This window comes from Staurois parvus, unplaced genomic scaffold (assembly GCF_062004578.1).
Source record: "Staurois parvus isolate SC_StPar_1 unplaced genomic scaffold, SC_StPar_1.0 ptg000665l, whole genome shotgun sequence".
NCBI lineage: Eukaryota > Metazoa > Chordata > Amphibia > Anura > Ranidae > Staurois > Staurois parvus.
The window spans coordinates 402,973-425,235 of record NW_028318461.1 but is presented as its reverse complement, the minus strand read 5'-3'; the positions used below and the strand labels follow the sequence as shown (position 1 = coordinate 425,235).

The 22,263-nt window shown below is 43.1% G+C and overlaps 1 protein-coding gene across 3 annotated transcripts in view; it reads right to left on the bottom strand.

Moving 5' to 3' along the window:
* The window catches only part of FASTKD1 (FASTK mitochondrial RNA regulator 1), a 92,402-nt gene that overhangs the window by 32,927 nt on the left and 37,212 nt on the right, over window positions 1–22,263 (bottom strand). For all 3 annotated transcript variants that reach the window (XR_016305810.1, XM_089651879.1, XM_089651880.1), the window contains 3 exons: window positions 21,416–21,890; window positions 7,105–7,219; window positions 1,041–1,169 (listed from right to left, as the gene is read on the bottom strand). Coding sequence is in view for 2 of the 3 variants with exons in the window: in XM_089651879.1 (XP_089508005.1) it covers window positions 1,041–1,169; window positions 7,105–7,219; window positions 21,416–21,890 (719 nt within the window). In the remaining variant the exon portion in view is untranslated. The remainder of the gene's footprint in view (window positions 1–1,040; window positions 1,170–7,104; window positions 7,220–21,415; window positions 21,891–22,263) is intronic.

Here is a 22,263-nt window from a genome sequence, read left to right as displayed (position 1 = left end):
GTGGGTAAAATCGTGGCAAAATCATGTCATGGGTAAAAACACAGCAAAATCGTATGCAAAATCACAAGTAAAATTGTGGCAAAATCCCAGGTAAAATTGAAGCAAAATGCATTTGTTGTGCGGAAAAATGTGCTGCGATCACAGGCAAAAACGCCCAGTGTGTTCAGGTGCCATTGAAATGAATTGCACCTGAACAAGCAATAGCACGTTTTCACATTTTCACAGCACATTTTCAAATCACAGACAGAATCACAGCCATTCCACCAGCAATTTGAAACGCCCTGTGTGAATGGAGCTTTGTTTCTGTTGTGTTGTGGCCAGGAATGTGATCACATGGAAGCATACAAGCAGCGGCGTCTGTTAGAAAAATAGAAAGAAGAATTCCAATATTTGATTCCAGCAAATAACAGTGGATAAACAATCTAATTCTGGGCATGTGGCCATATTTATTCTGGGATTAAAAACAGAATGTCAGGGCAGTTAGTTCCTATTCTGTTGTGACTGGAGGGTGAGTGATCACATGTGAGGATAGCAATGGCAGCTGGGTGTACACACATTGAACATGTACAGACCTAGTGGACCCACCCTCATTCACTGCAATTCCATGAGATTGATGGGAAGTGTAGTTTCCTCAGAGGAAAGGATATGATGGAATCCCAGGTGTTACACTTTCTCCTTGGCAGAGCATACATTGTTGACTTCCTGAAAATTCAATTAGACTTTTCTCTTCAACCGTAAGGAATTTCACAAATGTATTAAATGTTTAGTGTTTTGTGTAGGGGGTGTATGAGTGGGTTTTTCTTTAAACCTTTCATTTAGCAAATAAGGATCATTTTGTTTAGTTATGAAGTCTTCTGTAGCATTCCCTATAAGAATTATTATATGCAGTAGCAGTGATGTAGTAGTGGCGATGTCAGTAGTAAGTTGACAATCATAGGTCTACGTAATACAAGCGCTGTGGGCTGGGCATCCAAGAACTTTCCTAATTGTAGACATACACATAAAAATGCTCTATTGCCATACAGGTGCCTGCAACTTACCATCAAGCTCTAGATCCAGTCTGTTTAGGAAGTCAACATTGAATATAGATTTTACCAAGTCTTCTGGAAAGCGCCCTGCCAAAGATATTGCATGAGCCAGCTCTACCATGTCGTGAGGCAACACGGAGTCTGTAAAGAAGACACATAGAGACACATGTATCAATTCTGTCGCACAGCAGGGCAAAGCTAAACAGGAGCAATAAGACAAATTTACTATTAAAGTTCAGTTCCATTCATGAATTCCTACCTTGTCTGCTCTAAAGTAGCACTGTGACAAAATAAAACCTTCTCTTGACCACTTCTTGTGTCTTTTTTGGAGTAAAAATTTCCAGTGCTAAATCTGCCTTAGTCTGATGCCCAGGATTCCAGACACAGGGGTCACAATTACACAAAACACCACTGCATATGCTTCACTAAAGCTTTATTTGCATCTAATCTGGTTGCAGAGAGGCTTAGTAGACGTCCCTCTTGGTATATAGAAACTACATAATATGAAGAGACTAGATCTACATGGTAAGACTTCCAGCACCCAGCCTGTATGGTGAGGTACCTACTATTGTTTCTAATAGTAAAGTTCTAAACCATAGAACTTTTTATTGTCAAGAACAGCTAAAATATCTCTCATTCAAAGCAACAGCTACCAGTTTAGAAGTGCCCAGTATAGAACCAACATTTGTATGTTGTCACTGCTGCCAACACTACATGTGTGTGAGGGCTGGCTACTGCAGTGTATTTTGCTTCTTTATTGAAATGGGTTGACAAGTGAAACAGAAATTTAGGCCAGCTCACATATACTCTCAGAAACAGCAGCCCTTATGCTAAATTAAACTTGGGGAAAAATGCGAACAGGTAGGATGTTTTGACAGAAGAGACCCTATTGGTCTCTTCTGTAATAACTGCTCATCCCTGTTTGTCAGAATTAATGTACACATGGGCAGCTCAGCATACATATACGGCACCACTCTGTACCAAGGTAATATGACTCTCCTGCGCATGCATGGGAATGACGTTATTGTGGCCCAGCCAATCCAGTAGCTGAAAAGTCTGAACCTGAAAGGAAGACCAAAACAAGATGGAAGCATCATGGACAGCACAGAGTTTGGACACCATAGCATTGGAGAGGATCATTTGGTAGGCTAGTCTGCATTAAGGTGCCATTATGCAGTGCATACTAGTACACTGTGGCATACAGTTCCCAGGGATCATTTCTTATTAATGAGGATGTTTATTTCCACTTTAAGATTTGCCAGATTACAGATTACAAGGCTATGATTCTGTAGATCAGAAATTTTGCACCCCTGCCTCCATTCTAAGCCTATTGTAACTACCCTGTAAAGGAAAGAAGTCTATACATACCTATTCTGAGGCCTGCACAGGTCTGGTCACATGTTTAGGTCCCAGCACCACTTCAATGAAGAGGAAGGACAGCCGACAACGGATGCCTCATAGTAAGCCTATGGGTGACGTCAGCGGGGGTAGGTTTAGGCTTAGTTAGTATTTCACTATGCTTTCACTTAAACTAGCCTGAGATCTAAATGAAAAAAATAGCTGACAGATTCAACGAGTCTTTCGTATTCTGCTAGCCAGCACCTGCGACTGTCAGTGGGCACCGCGAAACAGTGACAGCAGTCCCTGTTCAGCCAAGAATTATCTACCTGGTTACCTGTGGTTGGTGCATTGGATTTTATGCATTGCACAACGGTCTTTACTTTTAAATCGGTTTGGTGTAGCAGGAGGTGGACCCAGTGTTGATTAGGAGGAACAGCTGTTGCTTAAAACCAACACTTTGTACATGGGTCCACTGGGTAATGAATAAGCGCTGTCTTTAGCGTGAAACACGTTTACCTGCCAGTCCCCCACTGTATTTCCACTGTCTGTATTGGTTTTATCTTGGTTCAGTAAAGTGGATTGTTTGGAGTGCAGCCGATCAGACCTTCTTTGTTCTCAATTATCTACCGGGGCTGCAGGTGCCGACCCGGCCACCCACTGCTCGAAATTCATTCAGTTCATCAGAAACGAAGAAATCTGAGTCTATGGTCAGCTTTAAATCAACCCATCAAGGACCAAAGACTGCCATTTCAGATTTTGGCAGATCCTGGAAAATTAAACCACTTGACAGTGTTGGTGTGATCTTTGTGGGGTTGCAACTAATGATTATTTTCATAGTCGATTAGTTGGCAGATTACTTCTTCGATTAGTCACATAAAAACCTCAAAAAAGTTTGGTGTATAATTTAGTTATTATGTACAGTAATTTATTCTTGAATATCTATATGCAGTGATAAGTATAAATAACCAGATATATGGCTATGGAGCAAAATATCTAATCCAGTCTGAGAATAAGACAGACGACATATAGATAGTGTTGAATCTGGTACATATCATCAGACACAGAGATCAAAATATTTTATTTAAACACTTGATGCCGACATCAAAAACTATGTGGCCTCACAGAACTGGGCTTTTTTTTCTGTGGGGCTGCATATTTGCATACCTATCTTTGTGCTGGGAGCGCGCTGCACAGCGCTCTCCCAACACAAATACCGGGGTGTCACTGAGAGCCCTGGGTCCCATTCTAACGATTTGGACCCGGGACTCCTGATTCCAGATCACATGATCGCTGTGATAGCCTCTGATTGGCTATCACAGTGATCAATCACTGTACAGCCTGCCCCCCTTGTTTTTTTTTCCTCTCTGAATGGAGGAAAGAGATACATTGTATCTCTCTCTCCTTGCATAGAGGAAAAAAAACCCAAAACAACTGTTTGTTATTAAAAAAAAATATATAAATAAATATTAAAAAAATAAAGAAAAAATACCTAGATCAAGGTTTGATCTAGTTCAGTGCCAGGATTAGTGTTTGGGTCAAGGTCTGGGTCAAAAGTCAGGATTTTTTTTTAACTGATATCAGTGTCAGTTAGTGTCAGTGTGTTTTAGGTAAAAAAAAACCACGCAACTATTGTTTCTGAGCTGTACTACAGGTACAAACAACAAACAACATACACATATATGGTATTGCTACGATTGTCAAGAGCTGGAATATGTATTTTGGGTTGTTCTTTGGTGGTAGGTTATGGTAGTAACAAAAAACACACAGCTAAATTTAAAAAAAAAAATAAATTTTTTTTTTTTTTTTTACTATTTTGGGCTAGTTTTCCTTTGATAATAAAAAAAAACCTGAAGATATCCTTTACCATTTACCACCAAATGAAGGCCCAATTAGTCCTGAAAAAAACAAGGTATAATTCACCTGGATGTACAAAGTAGTTGTGATGATATGTATGGTTTTACTAATACATGTCAAAGTTGCAAAATTGTGCTTAGGCATTAAGATTTGTTTTACCCTTAGGCGTGAAGGGGTTAACCACCTCAATACTGGGTACTTCCACCCCCTTCCTGCCCAGGCCAATTTTCAGCGCTCTCACACTTTGAATGACAATTACTCAGTTATGCAACACTGTACCCTTATGAAATTTTTATCATTTTTCTCACACAAATAGTGCTTTCTTTTGGTGGCATTTAATCACCACTGAGTTTTTTATTTTTTACGCTATAAATGAAAAAATACCAAAAAGGTTGAAAAAACAAAAAAGTTTTTCTTGGTTTCAGTTATAAACTTTTTCAAAGAAGTAACTTTTCTTGATATATTTTGACCATAATGTGTACTGCTACATTGCCTTGGTAAAAATAACCCAAATCTGTGTATATTATATGGTCTGTGTGAAAGTTATAGAGTCTACAAGCTATGGTAGCAATCATTGAAAATTGATCACACCTCATCACAACTGATATACTGACAGCCTCATTTCTGGAGACACTAACAAGACAGTACAAGTATCCCCCCAATGACTGTTGACAACAGAAATTGTAATTTTTTTTCCCCCACAATTCTTTGGAAAATAAAGTAAATAATATGACATTTTTGTAAAAAAAAAAAGCTATTTCTCACACATGGCATAGGCATACTTGCAACTATACCTGAAAAAAACACATCCTGCTACTTCTCCTGAAAATGGGGATACCACATGAGTGAGACTTTTGGTCATCCAGGCACCTTCAGGCATTATCCACTTTAAGACCAGGGCTTCTTTTGACACTTTTTGCAGTGTTTTGCATAGAGCAGCCTAATTCTCCTGTTCTGGGGCCCCCCACCGGCACTTCTGGCTACTCCTGCCATCAGAGTGCTTCTATAGCAAACCGCAAAGTATAGTATGGAGTGCTCCTATAGCAAGGTAAAAAGACTTCTGCCTTTATAATCACTTTAACCACTTGCCCTCCTGAGGATTTACCCCCCTTCCTGACTAGGACATTTTTTGCATTACGGCGCTGTGTTACTTTAACTGGCAATTGCAAGGTCATGCAAAACTGCACCCAAATGAAATTTACATCCTTTTTTCCCCACAAATTGAGCTTTCTTTCAGTGGTATTTGATTGTTTTTTATTTTTTGCGCTATAAAAGAAAGAAAAAAAAAAAAAAAGACCGACAATTTTGAGAAAAAAAAAACAACAATATTTTTGACGTCTTGCTATTAAACATGTTCATTAAAATTTTTTTAAAAAATCAAATTTGTAAATTAATTGGTTTATGTGAAAGCTATGTTTACAAATCGCGGTATATATACTGGAATTTTTTTAAAATTTTTACTAGTAATGGTGGCGATCAGCGACTTATAGCGGGACTGCGGTGGACATTCTGGCACTGGGGGGAACTGACTTGGTGCCATTGACATCCCCAGTGATACCAATACAGTGATCAGTGCTAAAAAAAAAAACAGCACTGACACTGTAGTAATGGCACTGGGCAGGAAGGGGTTAACATGAGGGCCAATAAAAGGGTTAGCTGTTTGCAGAAAGTGTTTTACTAGTGTCTGTGTGCTTCACTGTAATCACACTGCTCTGGATGGCTGTGCACAGCCATCCACAGCTGTGTGCCTGAGCTGACAGGGAGGAGGACTGTTAGTAAACAAAACAGTCCTCCTCCCTGTCGGAGATCTTCGGAAATCACTAGGTGCTGGTGAGCAATTACTGGCCGGGACCCGGTGGCAGACAGCCACAGCCATGAATGGCGGCGTGGGTAGGGCACGCGTGCCCTTACTCGAAAATGCAAAATCACGTATATGCACATGTGATTTTGCGCACCTGTGCCGCCCTGTAGCAGTATTTCTGCTATAGGGCAGATGAGAAGCGGTTAAAACACTTCCTTCTCCTGCCCAGGACTACATATCCCATATTGCTAATCACACCGAGCTGTATGTGTGCTGCACTGTATTTTCTGAAATATAAACAGATAATGTACTCTGTGTGCAGGCCAACTAATCAATTATGAAAATAATTAACTATTTTCATAGTCAATTGTAATTGATTATATCGATTAGTTGGTTCAGCTGAAGATCTCTGCAACACCTGCTGTGGCCATTATGTGGAGTTTCCACTCTCCCCATTATAGGATTTATTTTTTTTATTTATTATGCAGAAAGAAACAAGAAGATCTTCCTGTTCAAAAAGCATAGCAGGAAATTTTGTTGTTAAGGTTGTTTATGAGTACTTTGACTTGTTGCTTTAGTAGCCCTTCAAACTTGTAACTCTGTCCACCGGAGGCCCTTTCAGTGGGCTTTAATATCCATGGCGACATGGCTTCTGTACTGTGTGACCTCTTTGTCTGGCTCTCAGTGGTCACATGATCAGAAGCCTGTCCTGTTGGCTTGGATCAGAAAGACCAAGAGCTGTCAAGGACATCTTGGTCAATGTGCTCTAGGCATACAACCCTATGCAACTGTGGATGCATGTGTAGTGGCTGGGCATTAAAGCACAACTTTCTTGCCAACACATATATGCGTTACCTTTAGGAGGTCAACCAGAAACCAACCTAAAACATTTATTCTACTACTATAACATTGATTAAAGGCGTTTGGCATAGAAAAGAACATTTTTTCAGGGGAGATTAAAAAAAAATATAAAATTACTGACCAGCTTTTACTCATGAACATTGGTATGTTTAGTCAACACATTGGCTCTTCCCAGCTCAAAATGACAATGACAACGACAAACTATTCATATGTACTTACCAAGATCAGCTAGATATTGCTGTATGCACACCTTATAGAACTTTTCTGCATTGGGAGGCTCATAATTTAGACAGCTGAATAGCTTTAGAATGGTGAACAGCACATATGGAGTGCACTAAAATAAAAATAAAAAAAATGCTATTAATGGCATAAAAATGTATATCTTTTAGCGTTATTTCTTTCACATGCTGCATAAACTGCAGTTTCTACTCAACTATAAAGTAAATTGCAATATGTAAGAAAATATAAATAATGCTCAAACTGTTCCAAGAAAATATGAAGTTAGGTTAAACGAAGTTTAGTCCCTACAAATGATTTCTATTCTTGTTTATTTGCCAATATGTGGCAGCCTATTTCCCTTAAAAAAAATCTTTCTATTACTAGAAAATCCACCAAGATTTTCAGTATAGCAGGGATTTCCACCTCCATTAAAACAGGCCAGCCCTGAGACAATGAAAATCTTGGTGGAATCTGAAGGTGTATGTACTGGTATTTTGCCAAGAGGTTTTTGCCAGCCTCACCCCATTCCCATAAGATCATGATGGAGTGATGTGGGGCAAGCTTAAGCAATGAAATCTTATATAGCTCCTACTAATATGGAAGAGGAACAATTGGTTCTTTTGTCCCACTTGGTATATGTGACCCCAAGGAGTGATTTTGTTGCCAATGTGAGGTGGACTGACTTTTTCCTCTGCTGCCAGCTTTTTGAGATGTTCACGTGACCACTCATGTACTCAGTTACTCATGCCATCATTCACCGAGGCATGCAATTTGGTGGTGAACGCCACTGTTTTTAGGATTGCTATGATACATGTGAGTAATTCAATTGATGCATTAGATCCCCTTCTTCTTATGCCCCCTGAAGAATATCTTGGATTGGAATGACAAACGAGTCGGGGCCCATTGGGGAGTATCATGTATATTATCTTGTTTTTTTTTACTCTATAGAGGGGATTATGCTGAATAAATCGTGTCAGCGCTGCTAGTGTATTTTATAATGTATTGAGGTTTCTTAGAAAATTTTGTAAAATAAAGTATATAATTTTTTATATGTAAACATCTGTGAGATACTTTGTTAGCTGCATTAAAGTCCCAAGGGAGTATTGTTGCCTTGAGTGGACACAAATATAACATAGCTTACAAAATTCCTCCTACATGTAAAAGATAAATGTGTATTGAGTTAATAAATAAAGTTCTGTGTGTAAAAGAGGTGTTGGTGCTTATTCACATATGTGCTGTGGCCTGTACAGGGTGAATCAGTGTTTTTTTGTAAATGTGGCTATTGCTGTGTGCAGGCAGCTTATGTTGAGTTATGGGGACGGCGCAGCTGTATGAACACAGCCTCAAGTCCCCTGAGAGGCATGTGGATGCAGGTGTATGGACCCCGAACATTGACAGTGTGCATCCAGGACCACTCACCCACACCTATCAGATTAGGGCCTCATACAGCTGCTGCATCCTAGTAAAGTAACAGATGGCTCCCACTGCAGAAACAGTTCATTCACATTGTATGGGCCAGAAAACCCATGTGAATGAGCCCTTAAATGTTTTAAATTACATTTAACAATCTTTTTTGGTTGTTTACTGTTTGGGGGGAAGGGGGGGGGGGTGATTTGATGAGATATCAGTGGTCAAACAGACCCCTGGCATCTCATCTTTGAAACAGAAAAAGAAATTGAGGACACAGGTTCTCCAATTCCTTTCTCGGTAGCCTTAGCACTGAAGGTGAATGAACAGGAGACAGAGACTCCTGTTCATTCATAAACTGAAGCATAGTAAACACAGTTTACTATACTTCAGTTATCTATGCACACAGGGTTGATCAGTACCGATCGCTCACTTTGTCCATTCAAAAAAGGAAGGGGACAGTAAATAAAATTTACCATCCTGACACATCCACTGTGTCCACGGCTGCCAGCCGATACAGGTGATGTCATCAGCACTGCAATAAGGTGAGCGAATCAAAAGCAGGCAGAACAGGACAAGGGATCGGTGTGGGGGGGAAGCAATTACAGAAGGATGTCCTGTGTCTCTCCCGGCAGCAGCTGAAAGCGGGCGGCAGGGAGAAACCGGCTTTCAGCTGCAGCCGGGAGAGACATATTTCTGTAATTGCCCCTCCGCCACACTGCACCGATATCCCCTGCTGTCCAGGCCCTCGTGCGCCCGGGCCCCCTACTATCTACTATCAACGGCCCCCCTTCCATACTGTGGTTACCCACATCCTTTTAGAAGCATGAATGACTATTACTAGGTTTTAGAAACAAAATCTTGCAACCAACCTGTCTGAACCTGCTGACATGATTAAAATTCATTATCTTTATGAGAAGTTACTAGATATAAGGAAGGCTATAACTATCACATTTGAGAATGTTTGGAGACCTTGGGTTGCTTGGGTTAAAGCTAGATATTTACCATGAGAAATGTACTCTGAATTGTGTTTTGCTGGAAAGTGAGCCTTTGAGGAATTTGTACTGGTGTTTTAACATTTGAATTATTATCCTGGGTATGCTTATGCTTCAACTCCTGTTTATATGCAATGGCTTTGTCTTTTACAATTTGTTGTCCTTCAACTAAATAAAGACTTTCCATGACACACACTCCTCCATAGGCTCCCATAAGCATTAGTTGGTGCCCCATCTTCTGAATACCGGTAAAAGCCTTATACCCATCTACTGGAAGACCACAGTGGTCCTTACTGTTAGGCTTCGCTCACACCATACGTGCAGAAAAACTGACGCACATATTTCACTTACAGAGACATCAGTTTACATCAGTTTTCATGCGCGCTTCAATGAGTTTTATACACATTGCAGATTCCTGCATAGAAAAAAATCTGCACGTGATAGTAGCGTTACTGTGTGAACAGGGCACTTGTGCCCTTGCAGAAGGCATGCAGAAAAACCGATCTCTCTACACCATGGTATGAACAAGCCCTTAAAGAGTGCCTGGTGAAGGTACAGCAAATTCAGCATTTGGAGGAATGGTGGCATCAATGTTCAGATAATTATGAGAAATATATTTTAACACTTGGGCTTTGTGGAGTGACGTTTTGACCTCTGAATTTTACAATCAGTTGCTGCAATAAAGTTTTGGTATAACATGTCAGCGTTGAGTTATATGCAATTTATTCCTAGTAATCAGGTGGATGGGGGCTAGATGATGTGGCACAACAGATGAGTTCTCTTGTTCTTTTGGCTCCTTTCCCGGCTTTTGGGCTGGGAGAGCTGGGTCCGAAGACATGGATTTTCATAGCTACGTATTTACCCGTTCTTTTCTGGTTAACATTTTCATTCTGCCATAAGTCTTCCATGCAGAGGGCTTGGGTCCATGGCCCACTGGGGGGCTCAGAGGGGATCTAGGCCCTCCTATCCACCCATACAGAGTTTACCAGTTGGCATGGTGTTCTCCATATATTGTTTGACGTTCATGTGAAATTCTTTGGCTATGTTTATTCTACCGGTTTTTGATTTGTAATGTGTATAAGCTGTTGCATACGGTGCTTGTGGGTTTGGGCATGCACTCTTTACCATGTTTGTCATATACAGTATCTTTTTACTTTTCTGTTTTTGGTGGATATTGAAACAGAAAAACCAAGTTAGATTTACCGGTAAATTGTTTTCTAGTAGTCTTTTTGGACAGCACATGGGAGAACGCAGCTCCTCGTCCTCACGCAGGAAACACACCCACATCAGCCTTTAAATTGAAGCCCTCTCCCCACAGTCCTCAGTTGTCGAAGAGTACTTCCAGCCCATCAGAAAAACATAAGCACAACAGCATAAACAATATCAGGGCAGGCAATTATTGCTGTCCTGAAAGACTCCTAGAAAACTACTTACCAGTAAGTCTAACTTGGATTTTCTCAAAAAGTCTTTTAGGACAGCACATGAGATGATAAACGAGAACTTGCCCCCTTAGGGTGGGACCACAGTTTGCAGAACCTTCCTACCGAATGCCTGCTCCTCAGCTTATAATAAATCCATAAAAATACGTATAAGATTATCATTATTATTATACAGTATTTTATATAGCGCCAAAGGGTTTGCTCAGCGCTGTACATTATAGTGGGGGACAGTACATGAGACAGTACAGTAACAATACACGAGGGGTTCGAGGGCCCTGCTCTTTCGAGCTTACAATCTAGGAGGGAGGGGTTAATGGCACAGGAGGAAGTGGCTGTGGGGGATGGAGTGGTAGGAGGAGTGGAGGAGATTGGCAGTTAGGTGAGGGTGGGGTAGGCTTCCCTGAAGAGATGGGTTTTCAGGGTGCGCCTAAAGCTGAGGAGGGTAGGTGACAGTCTGATGGATTGGGGTAGTGAGTTCCAGAGGATGGGGGAAGTCCTAGAGAAGTCCTGCAGTTGGGGGAGGGAGGTGGAGACCAGGGAGCTAGAAAGTAGGAGGTCTTGTGAGGAGCGAAGATTACGGGTTGGGTGGTATTTTGGTATTAGGTCGGTGAGGTAGTTTGGGGCAGTGTTATTAATGGCTTTGTATGTCAGTATTAGTAGTTAGAATTTGATGCGTTGGGCAGTCGGGAGCCAGTGGAGGGAATGACAGAGGGGGGTGGCAGAAGAGGAGCGGTTGGTAAGGTGGATGAGTCTGGCCGTTGAGTTCAGGATTGACTGAAGCGGGGATAGTCTGTGATGAGGTAGGCCGGTGAGGAGGGAGTTGCAGTAGTCCAGGCGTGAGATAATGAGGGAGAGAACACGTTGTTTAGTAGTGCCTGGTGTTAGGAACATACGTATTTTGGAGATATTACGGAGGTGGAGCCCGCATGAGCTTGCTAGCGATTGGACATGGGGTTGGAAGGACAGGTTTGAATCTAGAGCGACACCTAGGACTTTGGCTTGCGGGGTGGGACTGATGGTGGCGTTGTTGGTCGTGATGGAGGGGGGGGCTCGGGCTGGGGGGAAAATTAGAAGCTTGGTTTTTGAAAGGTTCAGTTTGAGGAAGTGGAGCGACATCCAGTCTGATATGTCGTTCAGCAGGTGGGTGATACGGGCAGAGACTAAAGGGGTGAGTTGAGGGGTGGAGAGGTAAATTTGCGTGTCATCGGCGTAGAGGTGATAGTTGAAGCCGTGGGAGTGTGTCAGTTTGCCAAGGGAGGAGGTGTAGATGGAGAAGAGAAGGGGCCCAAGGACAGAGCCTTGGGGGACCCCAACAGAGAGGGGGAGGGGGAGGTGGTAGCATTATAGGTAACGCTGAAGGAGCGTTGGGAGAGATAGGAGGAGAGCCAGGAGAGAGCGGAGTCTCTGATGCCGAGGGAGTGTAGTTTATCGAGGAGGAGGGGGTGGTCAACTGTGTCGAAGGCCGCGGAGAGGTCGAGGAGTAAGAGGACTGAGTAGTGGCCATTAGCGACTAAGGTCATTAGTGATTTTGAGTAAGGAAGTTTTGGTGGAGTGTAGGGGAAGGAAGCCAGACTGTAGTGGATCGAGAAGGTTGTTGTCAATGAGGTGGGAGCTTAGGCGATTGTAGATTAAGCACTCAAGGAGCTTGGAAGTGAATGGCAGCAGGGAGATTGGTCTAAGGTTGTTCAGGTCAGTGGGGTCCAAGGAGGGTTTTTTGAGTATGGGGGTGATGTGCGCTTGCTTTAGGGGGGAGGGGAATGTGCCAGTAGAGAGGGAGAGATTAAAGATGTGGGTGAGGGAGCGTAGGATGGAGGGGGAGGGTGCCCGGAGGAGTTGTGTGGGGACAGGGTCAAGGGGGCAAGTGGTGAGGCGGGCTTCTGAGAAGACCTTGCTGACCTCCTCAGTGGTGACAAGGCTGAAGGAGCGGAGTGTTGGGGGGGTTATGGTGTGCGGGATGTTAAGGGTGGTGGGGGACAGGGCGGTTGCGAGGTCAGAGGAGGGGAGAGTTGGAGGGGTTGTAGTGGGAGGGAGGCTAGGTGGGGAGGTAGGTGGAGCATTGGCAATGTTACGGAATGCATCGATCTTATTTTGGAAGTGAATGGCAATCTCGTGGGCGGTGAGTGAGGTACTGGGTGGGGGTGGGGGGGAGAGAGTAGGTAGTTGAAAGTGGAGAAGAGCCGACGAGGACTGGAGGAGAGGGTGTTGATGAGGGTTACGAAGTAGGTTTGTTTGGCGGCGTGGAGGGAGGAGGTGTAGGTAAGGCGGATTTGTAGAGGGAGAATGCTGAGGGGATTTGGTTTTGCGCCAGAATCGTTCCAGCGCACGACTGCGTCGTTTAAGATGTTTAGTGTGGTCGTTCTGCCAGGGTTGAAGCGGTCGAGGTCTAATGCTACGTGTGGTTAGGGGTGCTAAGGAGTCTAGGGCAGCTGATAGCGTGTCATTATACACAGCAGTGGATGGGGAGATGGAGAAGGTAATGAGGTTGTGGTCAGAGAGAGGGAAAGGGGTGTTAGTGAGGTTGTGGGGGGTGCAGAGATGGGAGAAAACGAGGTCCAGGGTGTTCCCGTCCGTGTGGGTGGAGGACTGCGTGCACTGTGTGAGTGCAAACGAAGAGGTTACATGGAGGAGTTTGGATGTAGCCGGGTTGTTGACATTAAGAGGGATATTGAAGTCACCAAGGATGATGGTGGGGAGCTCAGAGGAGAGGAAGAAGGGCAGCCAGGCGGAAAAGTCGTCAAAGAAGCAGGATACGAGTCCAGGGGGCCGATAGATTACTGCAATCCTCAGAGGGGTGGGGGAGAAGAGTCGGATGCAGTGGGCCTTGAAGGAGGAGAAGGATAGAGAGGGGGTTTGAGAGGACCTGGAAGTTGCTCAGCGGTGACAAGAGCATGCCGACCCCACCACCTCTACGACCACTCGGTCTGGGTGAATGGGACCAGACGAGACCTCCATAGGAGAGTGCCGCAGGGGAGGGAGTCAGTGGCTTGGATCCAGGTTTCCGTGACCACTAGGAGGTTGAGGGAGTGGGAAATAAAGAGGTCATGGATGGCGGTGAGCTTGTTGCACACCGATCGGGCATTCAGGAGTGCAACCGAGAGTGGAGGGGTGGATGTGGGGAGGAGGGGGACAGGTATAAGGTTGAGGGGGTTGTGGCTGTTTGTGTGAGTAGGAGGGTGCCTAGTGGGTGAGTGAGGTGGTGAGGGGCCAGGGTTCGGGGAGATGTCCCCGGCATTGAGGAGGAGGAGAAGGAGGGTGAGAAAGGTGGCATGGGAGCGGGATGTGCAAGAGCATGTGGGTCTGTTAGGGGTGGCGTGTGGTTAGGTGAAAGAGTGGAGTATCAGGAGGAGGTGGTGAGATCCGTAGTGGGGAGAGGGAAGTAGTGAGGGTCCAATGTAAAGATCAGCGAGCGCTTAAAAAGTAGCCACTATTGCACATAAAGGTAACCAAAGAAAACCTCAAAAGACATATATACGTAAAAGTGCAGCGCTAAAAGTTAATCCAATAGCGCAAGGTACTAAAATGCCAATTATCAAGTTCAAATAAGATTATAATTATAATAAAATAATAAGTGTCCATAAATGTGACAGTCCGTGCTAAGGTGCTTATCAATCTACTGATTATTCAAATTATTCAGTGATGTGCCATAAGGTGTTGTAAAAATACGCACTCACCAGATGCGTATTTTAAATACGAATGTAAGATATATATAGCTAGAGGTCCCCATTGAGGGTGGAATGGATGAGGTAAACCGGATACGGATTCTCCTTCCTCTGGATAGTACGTAGCCCTGCGGGTGTCTTCTGAATGTGTGAAGGTGTATTCCTGCCACAGGTCCCCTTAAAAGGTCGGATGGGTGTTACAGCCTGAAGTGGAAACTCTCTCCTCTGGATCCTATGGAGTACTGCAGCTATCTTCCAAGATAGACTCTGTAAATCAATTAGCTCAGCCTGTAGTTGTAGGAACTGAACTTCTGGCTTTCTCTTAACATTATTTTGTACAGATTTAACACCTGAGTCCAACTTGAAGATGCCATTTTCAAAAAACCCTTGCGTGCTTTGTTAAAATATGAGTATATAGGATTGGCAACGCTTTCACTGCCCCCCGCTCCGGGATCACATCAGGTGAACTGTCAGCACACCATGCACTCTCACTCCTCACAACTACAGGCTGAGTTAATTGATTTACAGAGTCTATCTTGGAAGATAGCTGCAGTACTCCATAGGATCCAGAGGAGGGCGTTTCCACTTCAGGCTGTAACACCCATCCAACCTTTTAAGGGGACCTGTGGCAGCAATACACATTCACACATTCAGAAGACACCCACAGGGCTAAGTACTATCCAGAGGAAGGAGAATCCGGTTTACCTCATCCATTCCACCCTCAAAGGGGACCTCTGGCTATAAAATATATATATATATATATATATATTTATCTTTCATTCAAATACGCATCTGGTGAGTGCGTATTTTTACCACACCTTATGGCACATCACTGAATAATTTGAATAATCAGCAGATTGATTAAGATTGATAAGCACCTTAGCATGGACTGTCACATTTATGGACTCTTATTTATTATTTTATTATAATTATAATCTTATTTGAACTTGATAATTGGCATTTTAGTACCTTGCGATATTGGATTTACTTTGATTAACTTTTAGCGTTGCACTTTTACGTATATATGATAATAAATCCAGTTGAAGGTGGAAATACTTGACCACTTTGCCGCTCTACAAATGTGTTCCAAGGTGGCAGCAGCCTTCTCTGCTCATGTGGCTGCCAGAGCTCTCATGGAATGAGCATAAATGCCCCTCAGTGGAATAAGATCAGAAAAGTTATAAGCGGATTTGATTGCCATCCTTAGCCATCTGGCATTGGATCTTTTAGTGGCTATTTTCCCTTTGTAAGTCCCAGAAAACAAAATGAAAAAAAGATTCAGAACTCGTGAAATCTTTAGTTAATTCCAAAATAATGTAAAATTACTCTTCTTACATATAAAAGAATGAAAGTTTCTTTCCTTCTACCCTGATGGGTTAGGACAAAACGTTGGTAAAATAATTTGTTGCGAATGGTGATAAACTGACTCTACCTTTGGGAGAAAGGCTGGATCAGTTTTCATGATGATCCTGTCTGGATAAATCATCGGAAAGGGTTCTCTCACTGACAACGCATGTAGATCACTAATTCTGCGTGTGAAAGTGTTTCGAGTCTGCAACCTTGATGTATGTCATGCTAAAGCTCTAGTAATTGCAAAGGCTCAAAAGGATACTTGGTTAGAGCTTGCAGGACTACTGAAAGGTCCCATTTAGGAAAGGCTTTAGCTTTAATTGGTCTGGACCGGGATAAAATCTTGAAAAACCTGATAACTAGGGGTTCTGAGGAGATCGAGCATTCCAGGAAGACCCCTAAGGCTGCAACCTGGACCTTCAATGTGCTGATCGCCAACTTCGTATCGGCCTTTTGTTGAGTGAAGAAACTCCAGGACTGAGGTGAGATCTTCCAAAGTCCATGAAGTGGCCAGGCACCAGGAATGATATATCTTCCAAATTTTACTGTAAATAGCTCTCGTGACCTCTTTACGACTTGCTATAAGTGTGTCCACTAAGGGTTTTAAGAAACCTCTCTCTTCTAGCTGTTACTTTTCAGAGACCATGCCATGAGTCGTACATTTTCCACTTTTGGATCTATCCCTACTGCTCCGTCCTCTCTGTCCAGGCAAAAACACTGACAGGTTTTGGCATTCTGCCAGTTTGCAAACAAATCTATTTGCGGCTGAGCAGCCCAAACCGGAGTTAAATTGAGGAAATCTTCTTGATTTAGGCACCACTCGCTCTCCTTCAGTTGATGCTTGCTCAGGAAAGCAGCTACCAGATTCAGCAAGCCTTTGAGATGGACTGCTGACAAGCATGCCAAATTTACTTCTGCCCAACTCAAAATTTCTTCTGCCAGACTTTGAAGTCTCTCACTTCTTGTGCCGCCCTGTTTACATAGGCTACCGCAGTGGCATTATACCCGAAACAAGTTAGCTTATCCCCAATTAGGGCACAGCATTGTATTGGACTGCCATTGCGGACCACCTATTCTGCTTTTATTCTCCTTTGGTTTGTGAGTATATATCTATTTGATTTCACAATAAACACGTGGTGTACCACAGTAATGCATGATGAGAGTGTGCCCTTCTTTGCTTTTGTTCATCAATATCCAGATTTCCTGATTTTTGAAGGGCTGCACCTCCCCGTTTGGCATTCTGAATTCCTTCTAGTCTGCATGAAGATTTGAGCGCTGGTTTCGTTTGTTAGTTTTTGGACTGCCCCTGTGTGAGCTAACCTTCCAGGTATGCTCCCCAGCCGCAGGAGCTGGCATTCGTTGTGAGGATCCCTTCTACTGGAAAGGACCAGGTTAGACTTTTGGAGAGAACTTCCTCTCTCTTCCACTACCAGACGGATCTTTCCACCCTGGAAGGAACCCGCGAGGTCCAGCGAGGCCATGTCCCCATTCAAAACTCTCAAGATGAATATCTGTAGAGGCTGTTAACAGACCAAGCGCTGACATCAGGAATCTGATTAACACCCGCTGGTTTCCCTGAAGTAGATTCAATGCCGCCTGCATTTTCTGCGTCTTCTGGCAAAATAATTTTCTGTTCTGCTGAAAACCCCAAAAATAAACCTTTAAAACTTTTTGAACGGGGTCAGGTTGGATTTTTGTATGTTCTTGATCCAGCCCAAATTCTTCAGATAGTTGCGGGCTACCTGAAGGGTCCTCTTCAACTGTTCTTCTGAGCTTGTCAAGAACAGAAGATAGTCTAGGTAGGGGGATTACATAACACCTCCAAGCCTTAAGGGAACTAAGGCTTCTGCCATCACTTTCGTGAAAATGCGGGAAGATGATAGCCCGAAAGGCAGTGCCCTGGATTGCAGGTTCGGAACCTCGTGTCCTGACCTCAATGCTAGTTTCAAAAATCTTTGGGAGTGCTCTTGAATTGGGATGTGCAGATAGGTATCCCTTAGATCAATTGATGCCATGAAGCAATTTGGACACAGCATGTTTCTGACTGAAAAGATAAAGTCCATTCAGAACCTCTTGTATTGCACCGCTTTCTTCAATGGCTTTAAGTTGAGGATGAAACTGAATTTTCCCGACGGCATTCCCACCAGAAATATATGGGAATAAAACTCTGTCTGTTCTGCTCCTGACGTGACCATAGACATCACTCTTTGAAAAATCAAATCCTGAACCAGGTTGTTCATGTCAATAGCTTTAACCGAATTTTCAGAATATCCATGACAAAATAACTTTTTGGAGGAATCTCTGCAAACTCGAATTCGTAACCCCTGCCAACCAGACTTTGGATATACAGGCTTGAAGTTTTATCTTCTCTCCTTGTGGAAGGAACAACTGTAGTCTTCCTCCCACAGGAAGCAGTGGGTCATTGGGATTTTTCAGGCTGCGCAGGAGTATGGAAAAGGACCCCTCCTTTTTCTCTTCCTTTCTGCTATTCCCAAACCTTTTTCTTCCCTTGCAACTTGTCACCTTGCAAACTTCACTAAGGATGGAAAAAAAAGTTTTGGAACTTGTTTCTTCTTTTTATTGTCTGCTGTGCGATCCAGAATTGACTCGAAATTTGGCCCAAAGAGAAGATCTCCTGAAAAAGGGATTCCACACAGCCTAACTTTTGGTTGAGTCCCCCTGATATTGTTTTTTTAACCAGAAGGCCCTTCTCACAGAGTTAGACAAGGCCCTTCTCGCAGAGTTAGACAAAGCAGCTGAGCAAGCTGTCATGCGTATGGATCCTGTGGATGCATCCGCTTTATATCCTACAGCTCTTGAAACTGCAGTGAAGGCATCTAGAATCTTTTCCTTCTGGGTCCCTGCATTGATATGTGCCTGTAGCTGGTTCAACCAATGCTCCAGATACCTTGCTACGCATGTAACTGCCATAGCAGGCTACAAATTCTTTATTGTGGAAAGCCGTGCTTTTATAAATTGCCTATTTTAGGCTCCCCGTGTCTTCAAATGCTAAATCTGTACTTTGAGACTTGGAAGACAGCAGCATCCACCTTAGGCACTTTTTTCCATACTGAAGAGGAGTCTTCTTCAAATGGCAACTGTCACGATATGGGTCTCTGCCAGTCCCAGGTATTAATTCCTTGTTCCTAATCCCTCCTGGCCATAGGAAGAGCTTCCTTCAATTAGTATTCAATCCTGTGTGCCAAAGACCCCTAGCTGTAATTAACTCGCCCCTCCACAAAAGGTCCCAAATTTAGGAAGAGCTTCCTGCAATTAGTATTCACTCCTGTGTGCCAAAGGCCCCTAGCTGTAATTAACTCGCCCCTCCACAAAAGGTCCCAAATTCAATTAGTGTATACATCCCTAATTAGTGCCTTACTTTTGTATTAATGTATTTCCCCCCGCTAATTATCCTGCCCAACCAGTCTTTTTTGTGTACAGCTGCAAATTAAATTACTGTAGTTCCATTCTTTTCATTGTCACCTGCTAATGACCCCCCTCCACCTCTCTTCCTCCTCAGGGGGTTTTAAGAGGCCAGTGCTGGTCTCTCTTGGTGTGCCATTCTGCTGGGCAACCACCGAGAGGTCCAGCTGGACTCTAATGGCCCCCCGGCTCTGCCTGAGCCCCATTGGAGGAAGGGGGATCCCAGAAGCTACATCAGCCCTGCCTGGAACGCTGTCAGCTCTGCCTGAGACTATCACATCAGCTTTGCGTGAGTGTATGCTCCCCTTGTGCTATCTGACTGCTTATGAACTGCCTCCTGGATTACAAATTGCTGTAGAGCCTTTAACTTTGCCCACCGGGGCTGGATTACAAGTATTTTGGACTCTCTTTCCCTGCACTACTCCCCATTGAGTGACTGTTGTCTGTTTTAATAAATCTTTAAGTGTTTGCCGTCTGCCTTGTGTGTTCTGTCCCACTTACCCTCCGTCATAGCAACCATCTCAGTGAGATCTTGGAAAAAAAAAAAACTGTTTCAGGATCCTGCCATTCCTTTTTTTTTATTAATGTCTGAGACAGCTGAATGTACAGGAAAACATCTCCCTTTTGGTTCACTAAGCCCCAGATACATTTTAATCACAGATCCTTTTCCTCCTCTTCAATGCCTAAGATGGCGTGATTTGCTTTAAGGAGATTCTCCACATCCTCCAGCAACAGTTTATACTTGATGCTGAAGAATCCTCCACCCCTTCCCCATCATTTTCCAAATCTCCCTCTGACCGTGGAGGACAGACAGCAATCTGTGCAGAGGGTATCCCTGACCCTGCATCTAAGGAAGCTGATGACTGTGGTGTGAGGGTGGGCTCAGAAGCACCCATCTCTAAACGAATGCAAAGTCACACTCCACTCAGCCTTCATAGAAGCCAGAAAATCACTACTGTAGATGTTGAAGCTACCTTCTCTGGTTTCCCCCAACTATGATAAATGTCCTGAAAGACCCCCTGGTTCAGGCCCAATTCTTCTGGGTCCTCATGTTGCCAGCTGAGAAAATCCTCCCGCTAATCATTTATTCCAGGGATGTACCAGACAGAGGGAACTGGAAAATGTTTTGGCCAGGTCAGTATAATTATGACCGCTCTTGCCACATTGAGATTTTTTTTGTTCTTCCCTGATAGCGGACATATACTGAGAAAATGGATGCCCAATTGGATGACCAGTCCAGTACTGGAGAGAACTGGATCGCCTAAAGGTCCAAGATATTGAATGGAAAACAAAACTCCTTCATCAACCAAGTTTTCTATACTGATAAGTTGGTCAGAATTCTTCCCCAGCTGGCATCTGTGATCAGGATCTTCCAAAAAAAGAGAAAAAGTGACTTTATTGAGTACAAAGCCACCATGCAGGGTTGTCCTAGATCCTGCATTTAAATGTATCACACTGTCCAGGGATACAGGAACTTGTCCCATATTGACAGGATGTTCTACATTCAAATCAATGAGGCAACACAACAATTGCTGGCCTTGTAGTTGTAGGGTGTTTGTTACATTGAAAAAAAAAAAAAAACACAGGCATTCAAGAGGTGGCAGGATTGCCTCCTGCCTGGAAGCCACTGCTAAGCCATCCTCTGAAAAGCAATGAACCGTGGATCACTTTTTACAGTGTGCTGCAGTGTGGACTCGGCAATTAATATGCAAATGCAAACTTTTCAGCTCTGAAATGAGAGGAACTGTGCTAATGCAATGTATGACTATCGATTAGAAAGGCTCAAATTTGATGCAAAATAGGTGAGATTTTCCTTCCAATTCAAACATAAATGTAGATATTTACAGGACATTCTGAAACCTCAACAGATGAGCAAGCAGGCTCCTTGAAGTATTTAATATGGGCTTATTAATCGGTCAGTTTCTAGATTTTGTTCTAGTGATGGTTAGAAAAATAAACGTATCATTATGTTCTGTAAATATCACTATGACACAAAAATCCATAGGAAAAGACAAGAAAAAGTGACTGTAATGTTTACCTCTTCAACATTTTCTGTAGTCTCTGCTGCAATTCTCTCTAGGATTGGAGTGCACCTTGTTTGGATGTACATAAGCATTATAGACACAGATGCAATATTTCTATAGGTAATCTGAGGTAGCAACCGAAGGCAGCAATCCAAGGTGGCTTCCACAAGGACATACTGAAACCACTGTCCCTTCATCGCGTTCATTAGCGCCTCGAAGAGAACATCAATGTTCTTCATATTCCTGATTTGTTCCAACGCATGTGTGTTTATTTTTTTGTACAATTTTTTATAATGAAGTGTTTTTGGGTTTTTCAACAACCATAGTATGACAGCATCAGCCATGTGACTTATCTGGGCTAGATTACACTGCATAACAATAGCATCCATCTTAGAAATTATGGCTTTGTCCACACTTCTAGGGCACATCAGGGACAGGGCTTGGGTCATCATGATAACATCATTCGTGATTGAAGACTCCTTTAACTTGCTGTGCAAAGACAAAATAAAAACATTTTAGAAATACAATTTGTTGTAACAAAAGTTAAAATTATATTGCAGCTTACCAATTCTTAGATGTGATGGTTGCATTAATTTTCTTTAGGCTTGCTTTTTTACTATTTTTACCTGGTGATCCGGCCAGTAAGTCTGTTTTTCAAAAGAACAAGTTCTCCAGCAGAATATATAAATTTCAGAGATAAGACAAACCATTTAACATTAGCGGGTTGCTTACAATGAACAGCTTTTATGTAAAACCTGTATCCCAAAAGCAACAAAACTGTTTACTGTAATTGCCTATAAAGCATTAGCTGGAGATTGGCTTCAGTTTGTTAAGTGTATCTAAATATGCTAGCACATCTAAC